Source organism: Podarcis tiliguerta, assembly GCF_965153285.1.
Source record: "Podarcis tiliguerta genome assembly, chromosome: 1".
NCBI classification, from domain to species: domain Eukaryota; kingdom Metazoa; phylum Chordata; class Lepidosauria; order Squamata; family Lacertidae; genus Podarcis; species Podarcis tiliguerta.
In genome coordinates this window covers 480316-498898 of record NC_139534.1, presented here as the reverse complement: position 1 = coordinate 498898, position 18583 = coordinate 480316, and the positions used below count along the sequence as shown (strand labels likewise).

Genomic DNA, 18583 nt, shown 5'->3' with positions numbered 1-18583 from the left:
CACTGACCAGATGCTTGGAAGCTGTGGCTGGATGGTTACGTGGGAGCCGGTTGAAGTTAAATCCTTCGAAGACAGAGGTCCTCTGGCTGGGACGGGACGATATGGGATTGAGGGGGCAACTCCCATCTCTAGCGGGGGTGCAATTAGTGCCAGCACCGTCCGTTAAGAGTTTGGGTGTAATCTTCGACACCTCCCTCTCCATGGAGGCGCAGATTGCAGCTATAACAAAGGCGGCATTTTTTCATCTCCGCCAAGCTAAGCAGTTGGCTCCTTACCTCTCTCGCCCTGACCTAGCCACTGTGATCCATGCGACGGTCACCTCCAGACTGGATTATTGTAACTCGCTCTACGTGGGGCTGCCCTTGAGACTGACCCAGAAACTCCAGAGGGTGCAGAATGCCGCAGCGAGACTCCTTACAGGGTCTTCACTGCGAGATCACATTCATCCGGTGCTATACCAGCTGCACTGGCTCCCGGTGGAGTACAGGATCAGGTTTAAGGTGCTGGTTTTAACCTTTAAAGCCCTATACGGCCTAGGACCCTCGTACCTACGGGACCGCCTCTCCTGGTATGCCCCACAGAGAAACCTACGCTCGTCAAATAAAAACATCCTGAAGGTCCCAGGCCTCAGAGAGGTTAGGCTGGCCTCAACTAGAGCCAGGGCTTTCTCGGCTGCGGCTCCAATCTGGTGGAACGCTCTGTCACAAGAGACTAGGGCCCTGCGGGACCTGACATCTTTCCGCAGAGCCTGCAAGACAGAGTTGTTCCACCAGGCCTTTGGTCAGGTCCCAGCCTGACTCCCTCCTCTGGCAACCTGCACAGAATTTTGCTCAACGGTTGCCATTAATTTGACTTTAATTAATTTTTATAATGGAATGTTTTTAGAATGTTTGATTATTTGACTGTTTGATTATTTAATTGTTGTCAGCCGCCCTGAGCCCGGCTTCGGCTGGGGAGGGCGGGATATAAATAAAATTTATTTATTATTATTATTGTTTGGGGCAAAAGGGAAAAATCTCAGTGGAAGTAATGGGAACAGAGGTAGAAGGGAAGTTGGTGGGGAATGAAAGTGAGATTCCGTCACAATATATTGCTTATCGGGATGTTTTTTGTGAAAAAGAAGCGGATAAACTTCCACCACATAGGCCCTATGATTGCAAGATAGATCTAGTCCCTGGGGCACAGTTGCCACCAAGCAAGATATATGCCATGTCGGAAGTAGAATCTGCAGCATTGAGGGAGTTCCTGCAAAAGAATTTGCAGAGAGGTTTTATTAGAGAGTCCACAGCCTCGGGGGGTGCTCCCGTCTTTTTTGTCAAAAAGAAAGGGGAGGAAGGGGCACCGAGATTAGTATGTGACTTCAGAATCCTTAACAGCCAAATGAAGCCTCGCGTGTGCCCACTGCCACGTATAGATGACCTCTTAGAGAGAGTAAGGTCAGCCAAAGTCTTTACCAAGCTTGATCTACGAGGAGCATATAATCTGATAAGGGTCAGAGACGGGGATGAGTGGAAAACCAGTTTTTGTACTAAGTATGGTGCATTTGAATTCTTGGTAATGCCTTTTGGCTTGCAAAATGGCTCAGGGGTATTTCAAACCTTCATCAACCACGTCTTAGCTGGTATACTGGATCAGTTCTGTGTCTCTTATTTAGATGACCTCTTAATATATACTGAAAGCATGGAGGAACACGTAAAACATGTCACGCAGGTGTTAGAGAGATTGAGGACCAACAGGTTATATGTGAAGTTAGAGAAGTGTAAGTTCCATACACAAAAGGTGGAGTTCTTGGGATATTGCATTTCCCACAAAGGGGTGCACATGGACCCCAGTAAAGTTCAGGCAGTGGTGGAATGGGAGGCACCTAAGACTAAGAAAGATCTACAGAGGTTTTTAGGATTTGCTAATTTCTATCGTAAATTCATAGGTAATTACTCCAAAACGAGGATGTGGACAGGCTGCTTGGACGAGTGAAACCAACCACCTGTCTCCTTGATCCTTGCCCATCCTGGCTTATAAAAGCTAGCTGGGAAGGGCTGGGCGATGGGCTTCGTGGGGTGGTGAATGCTTCCCTCCGTGAGGGAGTCTTCCCAGACCCGCTGAAAGAGGCGGTTATTAAACCGCTTCTTAAAAAACCATCTTTAGATGCGGCCACGATGGCCAACTATCGCCCAGTCTCAAATCTTCCATTCTTGGGCAAGGTGATTGAGCGAGTAGTGGCTGAACAACTCCAGGCACGCCTGGAAGAAGCGGACCATTTGGATCCCTTCCAGTCGGGATTCAGGCCTCATCACGGGACTGAAACTGCCTTGGTCGCACTGGTTGATGATCTCCGGCGGGCTAGGGACAAGGGTGAGAGCTGTTTCCTAGTTCTGCTGGATCTCTCAGCGGCGTTTGATACCATCGACCATAACATCCTTCTGGACCGTCTTGAGGGGCTGGGAGCTGGGGGTACTGTCATACAGTGGTTCCGCTCCTTCCTCCTGGGCCGTGTTCAGAAAGTTGTGGTGGGGGATGAGTGTTCAGACCCCTGGGCTCTCACTTGTGGGGTGCCTTAGGGTTCTGTCCTCTCCCCCATGTTTTTAACATCTATATGCAGCCGCTGGGAGAGATCATCAGGCGGTTTGGGCTGGGTGTTCATCAGTATGCAGATGATACCCAGCTCTACCTCTCTTTCAAATCAGAACCAGTGAAGGCGGTGACGGTCCTGTGTGAGTGTCTGGAGGCGGTTGGAGGGTGGATGGCGGCAAACAGATTGAGATTGAATCCTGACAAGACAGAAGTACTGTTTCTGGGGGACAGGAGGTGGGCAGGTGTGGAGGATTCCCTGGTCCTGAATGGGGTAACTGTGCCCCTGAAGGACCAGGTGTGCAGCCTGGGAGTCATTTTGGACTCACAGCTGTCCATGGAGGCACAGGTTAAATCCGTGTCCAGGGCAGCTGTGTACCAGCTCCATCTGGTACGTAGGCTGAGACCCTATCTGCCCACGGACTGCCTTGCCAGAGTGGTGCATGCTCTGGTTATCTCCCGCTTGGACTACTGCAATGCGCTCTACGTGGGGCTACCTTTGAAGGTGACCCGGAAACTACAACTAATCCAGAATGCAGCGGCCAGACTGGTGACTGGGAGCAGCCGCCGAGACCATATAACACCGGTCTTGAAAGACCTACATTGGCTCCCAGTACGTTTCCGAGCACAATTCAAAGTGTTGGTGCTGACCTTTAAAGCCCTAAACGGCCTCGGTCCAGTATACCTGAAGGAGCGTCTCCACCCCCATCGCTCTACCCGGACACTGAGGTCCAGCACCGAGAGCCTTCTGGCGGTTCCCTCACTGCGAGAAGCCAAGTTACAGGGAACCAGGCAGAGGGCCTTCTCAGTAGTGGCGCCCTCCCTGTGGAACGCCCTCCCACCAGATGTCAAAGAGAACAACAACTACCAGACTTTTAGAAGACATCTGAAGGCAGCCCTGTTTAGGGAAGCTTTTAATGTTTGATGTATCACAGTATTTTAATATTCTTTTGGAAGCCGCCCAGAGTGGCTGGGGAAACCCAGCCAGATGGGCGGGGTATAAATAATAAATTATTATTATTATTATTATTATTATAAAATCACAACGCCACTGACTGATTGTCTAAGAGGCAAGGGGCCATTCAGATGGTCTGAGGAAGCACAGAAGGCCTTTGATAAACTAAAGGCGGTGTTTGCTTCAGAAAAATATCTTATGCACCTAGATCCAAGTAAACGTATGAAGGTAGAAACTGACGCCTCTGATAGGCCTATTGGGGCCATTCTGCTGCAACAGGACAAGGAAGAGACCCTGTGCCTTCTACTCTAGAAAATTAAATCAATCAGAACAAAACTACACCATATTTGATAAGGAACTTTTAGCTGTGCATGCTGCCTTTAAAGTGTGGAGACATTTTTTGGAAGGGGCGTCACATCAGGTGGTGGTACAAACAGATCATAAGAATTTAGAGTATTGGAGAACTACTAGACAGCTAAACCAAAGGCAAATTAGGTGGGCGGAGTTTGTTGCTGGGTTTAATTTTAGGATTGAGTATATACCTGGGCATCAAAACGTTCGTGCAGATGCGCTATCGCGCAAACCTGAGTATATGGAAGGGGAAGCACCTCCCAAGTTGCGAGAAATGCTGAGATCGGATCAGTGGGGGTGTGCAGCCGTAGTAGTGGACGGCAGGGAATTCCAGCGATTGACAGTAACAGATGAGTTTGCACAAAAGAAAATGGAGGAACTGAGAAAAGGTAGAGGGGAAGAGGAAGGTTTCAAAGAAAAAGATGGATTGCTGTACAGGAGAGGGGTGCTGTATGTACCTGCAGGTGAATTAAGAGGTAAAGTGTTGAGGCAACATCATGATAACCCGACTGCAGGACATTTTGGTAGAGAAAAGACCCTGTATCAGATCACACGACAGTTCTGGTGGCCAAAGTTAAGGGAGGAAGTAACACAATATGTAAGAGGTTGTGAAGTATGTCAACGAGCCAAGGCACCCAGAGCAGCTCCCGCAGGGTTGTTGCAACCTATGCCCACGCCGGGAAGGCCTTGGGATGTGGTGTCTATGGATTTTATAACGGATCGACCGCCATCCCATAGGCAAACAGTGATCTTTGTGGTGGTTGACATGCTAACCAAGATGGCACATTTCATACCATGTACCAAAATTCCGACCGCACAGGAAACTGCAAAGATGTTTTTAGATAATATTTTTAGGTTGCATGGTTTGCCATCACAAATCATTTCAGATAGAGGGGCCCAATTTACATCACAATTTTGGAAGAGGTTAATGCAGTTACTAGATGTGGAGCTAAGCCTCACGTCGGCGAGACACCCGCAAACCAATGGGGAAGCTGAAAGAACGAATGCAACACTACAACAATATCTGAGGTGTTATGCTGGTTATCAGCAGAGCGGGTGGTTAGAGAAGTTGAGTCTAGCAGAGTTTGCGTATAATAATGCAATGCATGTGTCTACGGGCAGAGCCCCATTTGTGGCAAACTATGGCTTGCACCCAAGGGCATTCCCAGGTCAAGAGGAGCAGTTAGCAGTACCAGCAGCAGAACAAATGATAGAGGAGTTGAGGTGCATTCATGAGATATTGAAAGAGGATTTGGAAGAAGCTAAAGAGGCTTATAAGAGAGCTGCAGACAGGCACCGGCGAGTTGGGGAAGAAATCCAAGTAGGGAGCTGGGTATGGCTGTCTACCAAGGGACTACCAATACGAGGGAGGTGTAAAAAGCTAGAACCAAGGAGATTGGGACCTTTCCAAGTAAAGGCTCAAATTAACCCAGTCGCTTTCAAGCTTCATTTACCTGAAAATATGAGAATACACCCTGTATTTCATAGATCTTTATTGTCAGTGTTTGTACCAGCGCATAAGTATCAAATTTCAAGGGAACCACCTCCTTTTCCCACCATGATGGGGGAAGAGGAGGCTGAAGTGGAAGAGATATTAGACTCGAGAATAAGTAGGAGGAAATTACAGTATTTGGTTGCATGGAAAGGGTTAGATGAGTCTGAGAACTCATGGGAACCAGCAGAAAAAATTAACGTTCCAGAATTGCAGAGAGAATTTCATAGAAAATATCCCCACAAGCCAAAACCCCATAACTGGCATCTTCAAGAAATTTTTGAAAAGACAGATAGTGAGGAAGAAGAGTTCAGAGGGTTCGGTCCTTCAGAAACAGAGGAGAGCGAGAAGGAGGAAGGGGGGCTTAGGGGAGGGGGTGATGTCAGGGAAGAGTTAGAAGTTTTCAGTTTATCAGAGGGAGAAAGCATTACCCAAGGGGGGAGGGAGAACAGTGAATCTAATAGAAGGGAGCAAGAGGAACAACAGGGAGGGACTGGCTGTTCACAGAAAGGCAAGGGTTAAGTTCTAGCTCAGATTCGGAGGAGAGGAGATACAGGCCAGCTCTAGCCAGGAGGTTAGAAAAAAGAGCGGGAAAACGAAGGGAGAGGCGCCTTCGCCATTTTGAGGGTGGCTGGTCATGGAGAAGCAGAGCTCGGAAGGTATCTGAAAGAAGTGACTCTGAGGAATAATATTTAAGAACCGTTTATAAGATTGTTTTGTTAATACACAATAAAAAGTTTTATAAAGAACAAGAAGCATTTGTGTGGTGATCTGAAGAGGACAACGACCAGTCCTGACATTAAATACCTCCAATTTTACTCCATGTAGACAGCAACTTGAGCAATGTTTGCAATGTGAGGGTGCAGATAAAGACCCCTCTACATATCCTCCTGCTTTAAACTTCAAACTATGTCTATGTAAAGAGAGAATACAGCACCTGGCTCCATTAATTACATATTTTAACTAGGATTCTAACCCAAATATTTATACTAGCGTTCCTCCATAGCTTTTTACTAATCTGTTCTTAAACGGTAAAGGTAAAGGGACCCCGACCATTAGGTCCAGTCGTGACCGACTCTGGGGTTGCAGTGCTCATCTCACTTTATTGGCTGAGGGAGCCGGTGTACAGCTGGTCATGTGGCCAGCATGACTAAGCCGCTTCTGGCGAACCAGAGCAGCGCACGGAAATGCTGTTTACCTTCCCGCTGGAGCGCTACCTATTTATCTACTTGCACTTTGATGTGCTTTTGAACTGCTAGGTGGGCAGGAGCTGAGACCGAGCAACGGGAGCTCACCCCGTCATGGGGATTCGAACCGCCAACCTTCTGATCGGCAAGTTCTAGTCTCTGTGGTTTAACCCACAGCGCCACCCGTGTCCCTGTTCTTAGAACATTGCAATTGTAGAACAAAGCCAACAAACTTACAAAAAGCTCTAATGGATTACATGCTTTTTGGAAAACAGTAGCACGAGCTCACACACGAATATGATGTTTGGAGAGGATATTGTACTGAACATCAGTGTAAACTGCATGCTAGTGTATTGGCATGAGGTCTTGTCATGTTCTGCATATTCATTTTGATTTTAAAAACTTCCTGCCTTCATAAAGAATATGTACTATTGTAACACTGCATTATACGATGTCCTGTTTTCCATGTTTTTAATGCAATGAACACATGAACATTTGATATCTAGTTTACACTAACCTAATTTCCATTTAGCTTTGGTTCTGGTGTGTAAATATTAAGGGAATGGAGATGAATACTATCTTATATCAGGAAGGCTATCTCATCCACATAATTTATAGCATTAAGGTTCCAGTTATAGTTTTTAAAATGACATTGTCTCAGTTAAGAACTAATAGTTTCTGCAGATCTGTCATAAGTTTGTCACAGTTGTGGCTTCTAAGGGAGCACCTATAATGATCTGGTCGGTGTACACTTTTGGATGCAACAGAGGAAACTGACTAAAAATCTCAGCAGGTTCCCTTCAGGATCAAGATCTTTGTATGTAATTAATTAAATAATTATTTGCCCACTTTCACTATATATGGACTACATACATAAAACATGACCAGTGTTTTTGAAAGGAGGACCATCAAAACAACCTGGCAAACAGTCATCCAAAAGCTAACAGAGTTCAATCAATTTTATTCATGGTTGATCAATTCAATTCAAGGAGAACCACATCCAGAAGCAGCGCTGGACATAAAAAGTTGCCTTCTGTTGAGTAAGGTCATTGGTCTATCTAAACCATTACTGTCCACTCCAGGGGTGGGGAATCTAAGATCCTCCAGATATTGTTGAACTGCATCTCCCTCCATCCCGGGCCACTGCCATGCAAGATGGGGCTGGTCCCCCATCCCTGATGTACTCTGACTGGCAGCAGCTCTCCAAGTTCTCAGGCACAAAAATGGTATTTCCAGGCATTGCCATGTGAAATTATTGTAAATGTCGATGCCAGAACAGAACATCAGACCTTCTTCATGCAACTAATGTGTAATACCATCAGAGATGGGTAAGTCTTTCTCTTTTTCTCACTTTTCCAGTAACAAGTTCATCTTATTTCCACCGCAGTTTGTGGATTTCCCCCCACTAAAGTCCACATGAAACTGCACCAGCACATTAGTGCAAATTTCTCCAAGCACACACACATTTCTATGCAATTTCCCCTAATATAATACTTATTATGCTATATGCATTTTTATGCACACTTTACCCTGGCATACGTATTTCTGTACCGACTACTTGGCTTTTATTGCGAAATTAAGAGAAGTGTGAATCTTGGAAGTTGGCTGTGTTCACCTTTAAATGTGGTCTAAACTCCAAAGCCTAGGGCTTGCCAATCAGAAGGTTGGCAGTTTGAATCCCTGCGGTGGGGTGAGCTCCCGTTGCTTGGTCCCAGCTCCTGCCTACCTAGCAGTTTGAAAGCATGCCAAAAAGTGCAAGTAGATAAATAGGTACTGCTCTGGCGGGAAGGTAAACGGTGTTTCCGTGCGCTGCTCTGGTTCGCCAGAAGCGGCTTAGTCATGCTGGCCACATGACCCAGAAGCTGTGTGCTGGCTCCCTCAGCCATTAAAGTGAGATGTGCGCCGCAACCCCAGAGTTGTTCGCGACTGGACTTAACTGTCAGGGGTCCTTTACCTTTACCTTTAAATGCAAAGAGAACGGAATTTGACTTTCATCTCTAACTACCACAGATATATGGTCCATGCACACAGAGCCAATAAGAGTTCAGGTGCATGCCTGTGTCTGCATTGTAATGCTCATCCAGACCCCTCTGAACCTGCTGGAAGTAATATTTGGGTGCAGATGAGTCCCACTATCTGTTGAACATGACTAGCTGCACTGAATTAAAGTCTTATTCTCCTTGTTCGGTGGATCCAATTCCTTTTTGCTGCTGCTACCACTACATGACATGTTACATCTTAGCACAGATAGATAGAGAGGGAAAGGGAGGTAAGTGTGGAATACAATTGGGTGGAAAGGGAATGAAAGAGGAAAATAAAAAAGAATTAATTGTTCCTAAAGCAGAGATTCTTACAAGCGGGGGTTCTTGTAGTAAAGGGAGTCTCCTTACTGTCATCTAAAAAGTCTTCTTCCTCATCCTCCTTTCTCAGTCTTCGCTTGGTCTCCTCATCATAAATGAGGCCCAGCAGATTGGCTGGGCTCTCACTCTCACTATGGCAGAGTTCGTTGAGACGGATGCCAATTGCCTGCCAAGAGAAACAAAAGAAGGAAAATAATGAAGTGTTACAAAGGTAACTTAGGGCAGCAAAGCTTCACCAGAGAGCTGGAGGTTTCAAATAAAGAACATGGCCGGTGTGCTTGAAAGAGTTAAAGACTGGGATTAGGGGTGTTTGCAAATTTATCAGGTGGGATTTATCAGGTGGGACTGTTCTGCGGCTTGTTCAAGGTAAAGAGGGGATCTGTAAGAGGCTGCATGAGTTGAAACAGAGAACTGTAAAGCACTTAGAGGGGCCTCAGTGACCCTGGCATTAAAACATTGCAGACAACCATCTACTAAAAGAAAAACTATGTCTCTAAGCTTACCACATAGGGAAAACACCAGGGTGCTGAGGGGAGGTGGAGCAGCTTTGCTCAAGTCTCTACCCTGAGGAAAACAATGTGGGAAGGAGAGGATTTTCAGAGCTGAGCATACCTCTCTAAGCTTAAGGAAGATATCAAGAGGTGAGAGGGCAGAGAGGGGAGCTCTGTTATGCCTGAAAGGTTAAGCTTGCAGTAAGAGAATGTTTTACAAAAGCAAAACTCTTTTAGTTCTTCTCAAACTAAAATCAAGTTTGGCTCCAAAACTCCTTTACTTATTTATCTACAATTTGGCAGGTTTCTTACCCAGGGGCATCTCTCTCATGCCTGCAATTTTCAGACCAATTTGCCCACAAAACACTTAGGGAGATTCAGGGGTCCCCCCTGCTTTTTAAACAAAATTAAGCTTCAAACAGTGCCTAGCACCTGGGCTGATTTGCCCATAAATTGGCAAGCTTTATCCACTCTGGAAGAGCTGGTATGACTCCAAATTCCACCCAGTTCGGTCAAAAGGGAAAGACATAGCCTCTAAAATATTTGGTCTGAACCAAATCTGGTGGCCAGGGCACGCCTCTAATTTAAATGATCCAAAGGGTTCAAACTCCATTAGTTTCCATTTTTTAACATGTTTCTGTTTATATTGAACTGGTTCAAAATTTGAAAAGAAATAGAATAGATTATTATCATAAAACTTAACATTTATACAGTACTTTAAAATGCTCCAAGTACTTCAACATATCTTTCGATAATCCTTACGAGAGTCCCATAAGGCAGATCAGCATCATTACCCACATATTGAAGATTGAGGAACAAGCCCAGCATAGAGTGATTTGCCTTAAGGCAGAAGCAACAGTCAAACCAGGAACTCTCTTTTATTTATTAGATTTCTACCTCCCTCTGCAGCACACAGAAATCCCAGAATGGATCATATAACAAATTCAAATCATATTCTATGTAATCATTATATCACATAAAACAAAGTCTTATACAAATTTTCATGAGGACTTTTAAAAAACTGCAAACTGATAAATGAGAAACTAAAATGAAAAGCTAAAATGAGAAGCTAAAATGAAAAGAACTGAATAAAGTCAAATGCAACTGTACCAAGAAGAAAAAGCTGGAATCCTCCTCTCCAGGTAAGCTTTATATGTGCAGGTGTTTTTAAAAAAGAAATTAATAAGGAAGATGGAGTTCAACTGTGCAATCGCTTTAGTCCTTCTCACCCAACTTAAACTTAAAAGTACATGTAACTGAACTGAATGAATATTCTCTCCCCACGCTGCATCCTTATCTCAGCGTTCCCCCCCTTCCTTCATTGGCCATTTATATCATTAGGCAGAATCAGGAGACTGTCTCAGGCTGCAGATGAAGAAAGGAGTGGTGACAGGTCCCCCACCCAGTCATTCCCAATGACAGCTCACCATTACCATCCTCACCAGCTGAAACCAGTGACACTTGTTGGGCTGGGCTGGCTGGCTCTCTCGCTTACTTGCCTTCTCCCAAAGCATCTCATAAAACACCACTGAGAAAGGGTTTTGAAAGGCAAAGTGGCAGCCATCCAGGTCACATGCACCAGAAGGCATTGCACATGGAACTGTACTGCTCTGCTCATGTGACGCAGGCTGGTGGAGGATAACTTCTGAAGGTGGCTACTCTGACTTCCAGGTTTCTAGCATGTACCTGTTTCCTGTTTCCAGATTGGTCTAGAAAGCAATATGGAATGTTCAGAACTAAACACAAATGTTTCTGAATAATGTTGATTACGAGAGAGAGAGAGAGAGAGAGAGAGAGAGAGAGAGAGAGAGAGAAAGGTTGAACTTACATCTCCCCATTGATAGAAGAGCTTGGCTGCGTTCCACTGTAACTTCTGGTTACGTTTATTCCCCACTATTGGGGAGCGCCCACGGGAAAGACCCTTTTTAGTGATGTTCACATGGTGTCCCTTCATCCACTCTGGCCAGTTGCCACGGTTGCAGCGGTGAACAAAGCGGGCACATTCCAGGAAAAGTGCTGCTCTTGCTACCACTGGTGCCTCCTAGAATGTGTTGTGAAAATGTCATTAACAGTTTTTAAAAACCCAAACATTTATTTTAAAATGTGGTACCAATTTATATACTCAAACTGACAGGATTTAGATTTCATAGTTCAGCTACAAGGTAGTTTATTGAGTCAAATATGATAGATCGCTCATGTGGTCATGCCAATTCATTAGATGACAAGGGTAGAAGTAGCCTATAATATCAATTTGGTGATGGCTTCAACCAAACAAGCAATCCCATAGTTACAGTTTCTCTTCATTTATTTAGAGAAAAATTGTTAAGTGCTATTATTAAATATACTGATTTTGCTTTCTTAGGAGCAAGTATCCACTGAATTGAATTGCAACACCCACAGCCAGGTTGCTGATATTCCCAATGAAATTTCTGAAGACAAGACTGCTTCTTTATATTCCTACTAAAAACCTTTAAATGGCATGCCCCTGATTTTCAGGCAGTGCCGTTTCCATGATTCTAGAGCAGGTAGTCATCACTCTTTTTTGACCAGTGGGTATATTTTAAATCTGAGAGTGCTGGGAGTGCCAGTCTCAAAATGGCTGCCATCAGGTGTGTCAATGTGAATAAAATATTGGGGATGGGGATAGGAATTCAGATACGGTAGTCCAAGAATTGACAGATGCAGGAATTGGAGAAAAGGAAAGTGAGGTTTATTGCTGAGCAATAATTGACCCAGTGGAATCTTTTCCAAAAGACTGGGCCCCGAGCCCTATCGCCCAGGGGCTTTTATACCTGAGTGCATACATCACAGATCATGACATAATAGGATACAATTGCGAACGGCAGCAAAATAAGCTAATGAGCGCATACAAGCCTTGCTCCTGACCGTACAAAGAGTTCTCTCCCAACTTCTGCTTTTTAGTTTGAACACCAGCCTGACCTTTCCCCCAGATTTATAGCAAGGAATAGAAACTTAGGGTAAAGAGGAACTTCGGCTGTTGAGCTCCTATGGACCATCTGCTATAAGGTACATTCTGCGGTTTCCTGTTTCACTTCTCAGACCTTGTCTGGACAAGGGGGGAAATGTGCCAGCACATCAGATTTATCGCTTCCCCCTTTCTTGTTCAGTGAGATAGGGAGAGAACAAGGAGATACCGGGACAAAGTTCATTTCGGATTTCTCAGTTCTAAGCAATTTGCTATTAGGCTAAGCAGAAGCTTTCACGATTCAAACATGGATTATAAAATCACTGTAGAAATATCTGGTTATATGAATATATTGATAACTGATAACTGATTGTATGGATAACTGATTATATGAAAAGCATAAGGGTAAAATTCCTCCAGGTCCTGCTTCACAACAACGATGAAAGTCATAGTCCACGATACCTGCCTAGGGCTACCACTGGAAGCCTTGATGGGTGTCATGGCACCCAAAGGCATCAGACTGAAAATTCCTGGTTTAGAGCCTCCAGGAATAAAAGGTGCAAAGACTTTTTCATCTAGTTGACCTGAATGCTGCAGACATTTGGATCCAATATAGTAAGCAATGCAGACTGCAGCAGTTCCTAGCTCATAAAACATTAGGCCAGTTCACCTTGGTTTGGCAGTATAAGAACAAGCCATGTGCTCACATTCCCCCCTTCTTTTGATGTTCCCCGTCTCAATTCAATTAGCAACTTCCTGATTTACAGCAAACCATAGTTACTGGTGTCACAATCGCAAGTACATTTTGAAATAATACTCACCTTGTTTATCGTTCCTCTTATCTGTTCTTGTGTTGCACATTTTAATTCAGTTTTGTGCTAACTGCTGGATTGCGTTCTTCAAATATGACAGGACACTTTGCAATAAGATCTATGGGTTGTACTAAACTAAGTTTTACTCAGAGTAGACCCAGTGAAATTAATGTTACTAACATAGTCATACCCATTAATTTCAGTGGTTCTACTTGAAACTTACTTGACTACTGCCCTATGGTTTGTGGCAAATCCACAACACGAGTATTAATAACCTCTCCACATCCTCTCCAGCTGAACCTCTCACTTGAAAAGGCTACATATTTAATTTCTTAATATGATACATCCCCAAAGTCCATTAATTAAAAAGTTAGAGGGACCATTCCACAGATATTGGCTCCATCAGCCCTTGATTCTGCTGCAAATCCATATTTGATGAAACAGCTATGGCCCAGAAGAGATTATGTCACAGTGTATTTATTAGTTCTTAAGGTGCGGCAAGATCTTCTTGTGTGTTTTTTAAACACACACTTGTTGGTCTGATTATAAAACGTGTGTGTGTGTATCTGGGAGGGAGCCTGGTTCTCTTAAAATGTTACTGTGTTGATTCTGATGACTCTGGGATTACATCTTCTTTCTCCAATGCAGACAAGAACTTGCATGCTGGGGGGTCTCTCTACAGACAACCATGCCTATCACGCAGTTAGAGGAAAATCACTCAACATCAAGGGTGGGGCTAAAAGTGCAGCCCCACTCACTCCAGATTCATACACATGTGAGTAGCACATGAATAGGGTTCTGGTTGTCTTCTAGCACCTATGTAGGGTTAGTTCCCCGGCCCACAGAACCTTACCATGCAGCTGTGGGTAAAAATGAATATATTCCTTCTTTGAAATTATCCTGTCTTTCTGTCCCAATATGAGACGTCTTGGTTGACCACAAACTTGACATGAGCCAACAGTGTGACGCGGTAGCTAAAAAAGCCAATGCAATTCTGGGCTGCATCAATAGGAGTATAGCATCTAGATCAAGGGAAGTAATAGTGCCACTGTATTCTGCTCTGGTCAGACCTCACCCGGAGTACTGTGTCCAGTTCTGGGCACCACAGTTCAAGAAGGACACTGACAAACTGGAACGTGTCCAGAGGAGGGCAACCAAAATGGTCAAAGGCCTGGAAACGATGCCTTATGAGGAACGGCTAAGGGAGCTGGGCATGTTTAGCCTGGAGAAGAGGAGGTTAAGGGGTGATATGATAGCCATGTTCAAATATATAAAAGGATGTCACATAGAGGAGGGAGAAAGGTTGTTTTCTGCTGCTCCAGAGAAGCGGACACGGAGCAATGGATCCAAATTACAAGAAAGAAGATTCCACCTAAACATTAGGAAGAACTTCCTGACAGTTAGAGCTGTTTGACAGTGGAATTTGCTGCCAAGGAGTGTGGTGGAGTCTCCTTCTTTGGAGGTCTTTAAGCAGAGGCTTGACAACCATATGTCAGGAGTGCTCTGATGGTGTTTCCTGCTTGGCAGGGGGTTGGACTCGATGGCCCTTGTGGTCTCTTCCAACTCTATGATTCTATGATTCTATGAGACACTCAAGGCAATTCACAATGAGATCCAATGCAAAATGCAAAACAACAACCCACAAAAAGCAACCCAACAGAATTCAATAAGACATAAAAAATGTTAATAAAAATGAAAAACAAAAACCAGCATATAACACCAATCAAATAATAAGAGAGAACAAGAGCAGGGGGTGGAGGAGGGCAAGAGAACAAACTTTAAGTATCTAACAGACCAAATGCCTGTCCGGACAAAAACGTTTTCAGCTGGGAATGGAAAGTCTGAATGCTATAGTGGAAGCCAAATGAATATTCCAGGGCAGGGCATTCCTTCATGGCAAAAGGTGCCTTAGGAGACATTCCCACCAAACCAGCCTCAAATGCAAACAGGTCCTGAAGCAAGTCCATATTCTACTTTGTTCTATTCATTATATATACATATTGTATTTTTATGCTGTGAAACGGCCTGAGACCCATGGATGAAGGATAGAATACAAATTTACTAAGTAAATAGCAACAGCAACAATAAGACTGCAGAGAGCCATTAGGCTCGCCTGGTCAGATTCTGAGTGTTCATGTGTCAAGCAGTTTGCTGTTGCTTAGTGGGAGAGAGGGGCATGGAACAGAAGAGTACATTTAGAAGACAACCTTGAGTTCAAAACTGAGAAAAGCTACTGTAGAGCATGAGGGATGAGGGAACCTGTGGTCTTCCAAATGTTGGGAAAACCCATCATCCTTGAGCATGGTCATGCAAGCTTGGGCTGATGGGAGGAGAAGTCCAACAACATATGGATGGCCATGGGTTCCCCGAGTTCTAAATCAGGTTTTCCTAGCCACTGGACAAAGTGTTTTAATAAATAAGTCCAACCCCCTGCTTGGCAGGGGGTTGGTCTCGATGGCCCTTGTGGTCTCTTCCAATTCTATGATTCTATGAAATGTGCTTGGAACTGGTCCAGCACCTTCATGTGCAAATAGCACATTTGAGGGGTGTTTTGGGGTGACATAATGCAGGGAGCATCTACTCCCATGTCGTGCCCCTGATCAGAATTCCCATGGTTCATTTTCCTAAAGAAATAGGTATGTGCAGTTCTAAACATGACAAGTTAAACATGCTTCAAACTGTAAGCTATGGTTTGTCCCTGGTCTGCTCAAAAGGAGTTCATTGCCTGGCAACAAGGCCCTTAGTTCTTGATTGCATAATTAATTCCTGCAGGATCTTATGCCTAAAGAGGTCTCTCAGTCAAAAGGACTTGTGATGTACATTCCTGTTGACCCATCCTTACACGTAAAGCAAGTGTTATAAGCATTGTCCTCAGAGAAAATTAGCATGCTGAATGTCAAGGTATTATGAAAATACCCTGCAATAGCTTACCTTACACCCAGAGCAATCTGAAGAAGCAGCGAGAGAAAGATGAAGATGTGTGATAGAATGGGTAAGGATGGATTCACACCACAGAGAAACACACCACAAATGAGGATAAATGAATCAGCCAGGAGATGCATAGCTGAAAAGAACCACAGGTTACCACTCCACTCACGGTCAACAACAGAAAGCAAAACATCGCCACAAAGTTCTAACAAGATGGGCACTTTCTTTGAAATTCTGCTTACAAAATGGCCTCCCCACTTCCTCCATTACAGTTCTTTTGCTGCTTTTAAATATGGCAAGATAAAGGCAAAACTGAACTCCCAGTTAAACACTTTGGACACAGGTCATCCAGTAGAGCATGAGACTCTTTATCTCAGGATCATGGATTCGAGCGCCACATTGGGCAAAACATTTCTGCACTGCAAGGGGTTGGACTAGATGACCCTTGTGGACCCTTCCAACTCTACCATTCTATGAGTCTAGGTGCAGGGCAGGCCTAAGCACTGTGGGAAGGAGGGACAGCGGTTTACTCAGCCCTGGAGGTTAGGGAGAGGGAAGCAGCCCATAAGATGAAAACTGAGGTTGAATTTGAAGAATATGCTTGAAGGTGTCTATACAAACTTATTTCCCTGTATCTTTTTGGGGTGCCCATGTGCGATTTGCAGCAATTGCCGGAGAAGAAGCAGTGTTCTGAACAGTTACCTGCCACTCACCCAGTCTCAGAGAGGGTGCTTGTAATTTGAAACTCTTAATACTTGCAATTTGAGAAACAGGGATGTTTGCCTACCCAATGCAACATGCTTACTTGAGAACTACAAATCTCATCATCCCTTAGTCCCTTGCTGGTATTGTCTATCCCCAGGCAAGAAAAACCACATGACACAGAATCCATCGGATAGACGGGATAGTGGGAGCCTGTACAGTTCACAAGTTTCCTAAAAAGACATGAGCCAGGCTCCAGACAAAATGGGAATGGGAATAGGTGCATACATGCTAGTTGTCATTTGTGTATGCATGCGATATACTGGCTGTAAACCAAGCCACAATAATACCTATGGAGCTTAAACAAAGAGACCTTAAGAAACTATCAATCAATTTTCAAAACAGACAAGACCTTTCAGTTGGCAAGGGGAGCGGGAGTGGTATGTGACCTGTTTGTATCTGGTCCAAACAAATAGTGCTTGGGCTCTGGGGCAGGGAGGCTATTTGGATGGATGAAAGTCATTTTACTGATTCTGCAGCCCCTCTCACCTCACTCCCCACTTTATATATGGAAGAAGATATGTAGCTTTGAAGTTGTGATGGTATGTAGGCCCTTAGAAATGAGGCTCTGCAAAGACTAAAAAAAGGATTCCAGGAACAGAGCCCCCCACTTTAAATGTTTTAATTGATTTTTTAAAATAATGTATGCTGAGAAATAATACTGGTTGAAGTGAGCAAAGAAGCGCCAGGCAAAAATATAAATAAAAAACGCCCAGACCTTTGCCAACAAAGTGCAGAGCAAAAGGTAAGTGTGGATAAGCCCTGAATCTAGCTGCTGTCTAATAACTGATGCATGTAGAAAGCTGCCCAGCTGAACTGACATGATAATGCTAGTGAATTGTAAATGTGTGTGCATGTGCAGAAATACATGCCATGCAATACAAGGGATTTTAAATACCAAAGCAGTGCTTTGAATCACAATCGCAATAAAACCAACCAAAGGCACAGAGGGTGAATGAGATGCAAGGAAAGCAAGAAGAACAAAGCAGCTGAAGCAACTGCAAGATTGAAAAATCATCATCTATGCTGGGCTTGGATCATCTAGGCCTTGGATCCACAAATCACCATTCGATGAATAAGTCATATACCAGAAAGCTTTGAAGACTCCCCTACCCTTCTGCCCCCCCCCCCACTGAATTACTTGAGACTCACAGCTATGGCTTGCTTCAATTATTTATAGCATCAGCTGAACATCTCTGCGGAGTTAAAGTAGTTGGAGCCATATATACCAGTCTTCTGTTTATAAGACATTTATAGAGGCTTAGTAATAGTTGTGAAATGTGGACCCTTAAAGAAATCTGAATATTAAAAGAGCTGTTTCTTTAGGTGCAGCACAAATCTAGTAAATCAAATATCCTATCCAGGTATATATTCACAGATACATGAAAATTTCCTTGTTTGTACTTAGCATTTATTGCATACTTTCCTTGTGTGTTTTTAAAAATCTCTTCCCACTTCACATCGCAGCTTATGCATTATTGAATTATTGGTTGTGAAGAGTGTTCAAGAAACATCATGCAGTTACTTACAAGATCGAGGGCAGCTGCCAGGATAGAGGCATCAGGGATTGTTCCTGGCTCACAGCAGTTTAAGAGAAACTGAAAACGCTTCATGCCTTGTCTTATTGCACCCAAGTTCACCACGTTCTTGGACTTGCTTCCTTCTTGGTTGGAAGCCAGGTGGTCATCATAGGTCTGACAACCTTCAAAAAGAGTACAAAAGGGGATTGTGGGAGAGAGGGGGAAAGGAAG

General features: G+C 44.2%; 1 protein-coding gene across 12 annotated transcripts in view; it reads right to left on the bottom strand.

Moving 5' to 3' along the window:
* Positions 1-18583, bottom strand: part of UNC80 (unc-80 homolog, NALCN channel complex subunit) — a 160537-nt gene that overhangs the window by 76605 nt on the left and 65349 nt on the right. For 8 of the 12 annotated variants that reach the window (XM_083399560.1, XM_083399566.1, XM_083399568.1 and 5 more), the window contains exons 22-24: positions 18362-18534; positions 11233-11445; positions 8908-9079 (exon numbers count right to left, since the gene is read on the bottom strand). In XM_083399560.1, coding sequence (XP_083255686.1) covers positions 8908-9079; positions 11233-11445; positions 18362-18534 — 558 coding nt within the window. The remainder of the gene's footprint in view (positions 1-8907; positions 9080-11232; positions 11446-18361; positions 18535-18583) is intronic. The other 4 variants (XM_083399567.1, XM_083399570.1, XM_083399562.1 and 1 more) reach the window with 1 other exon arrangement.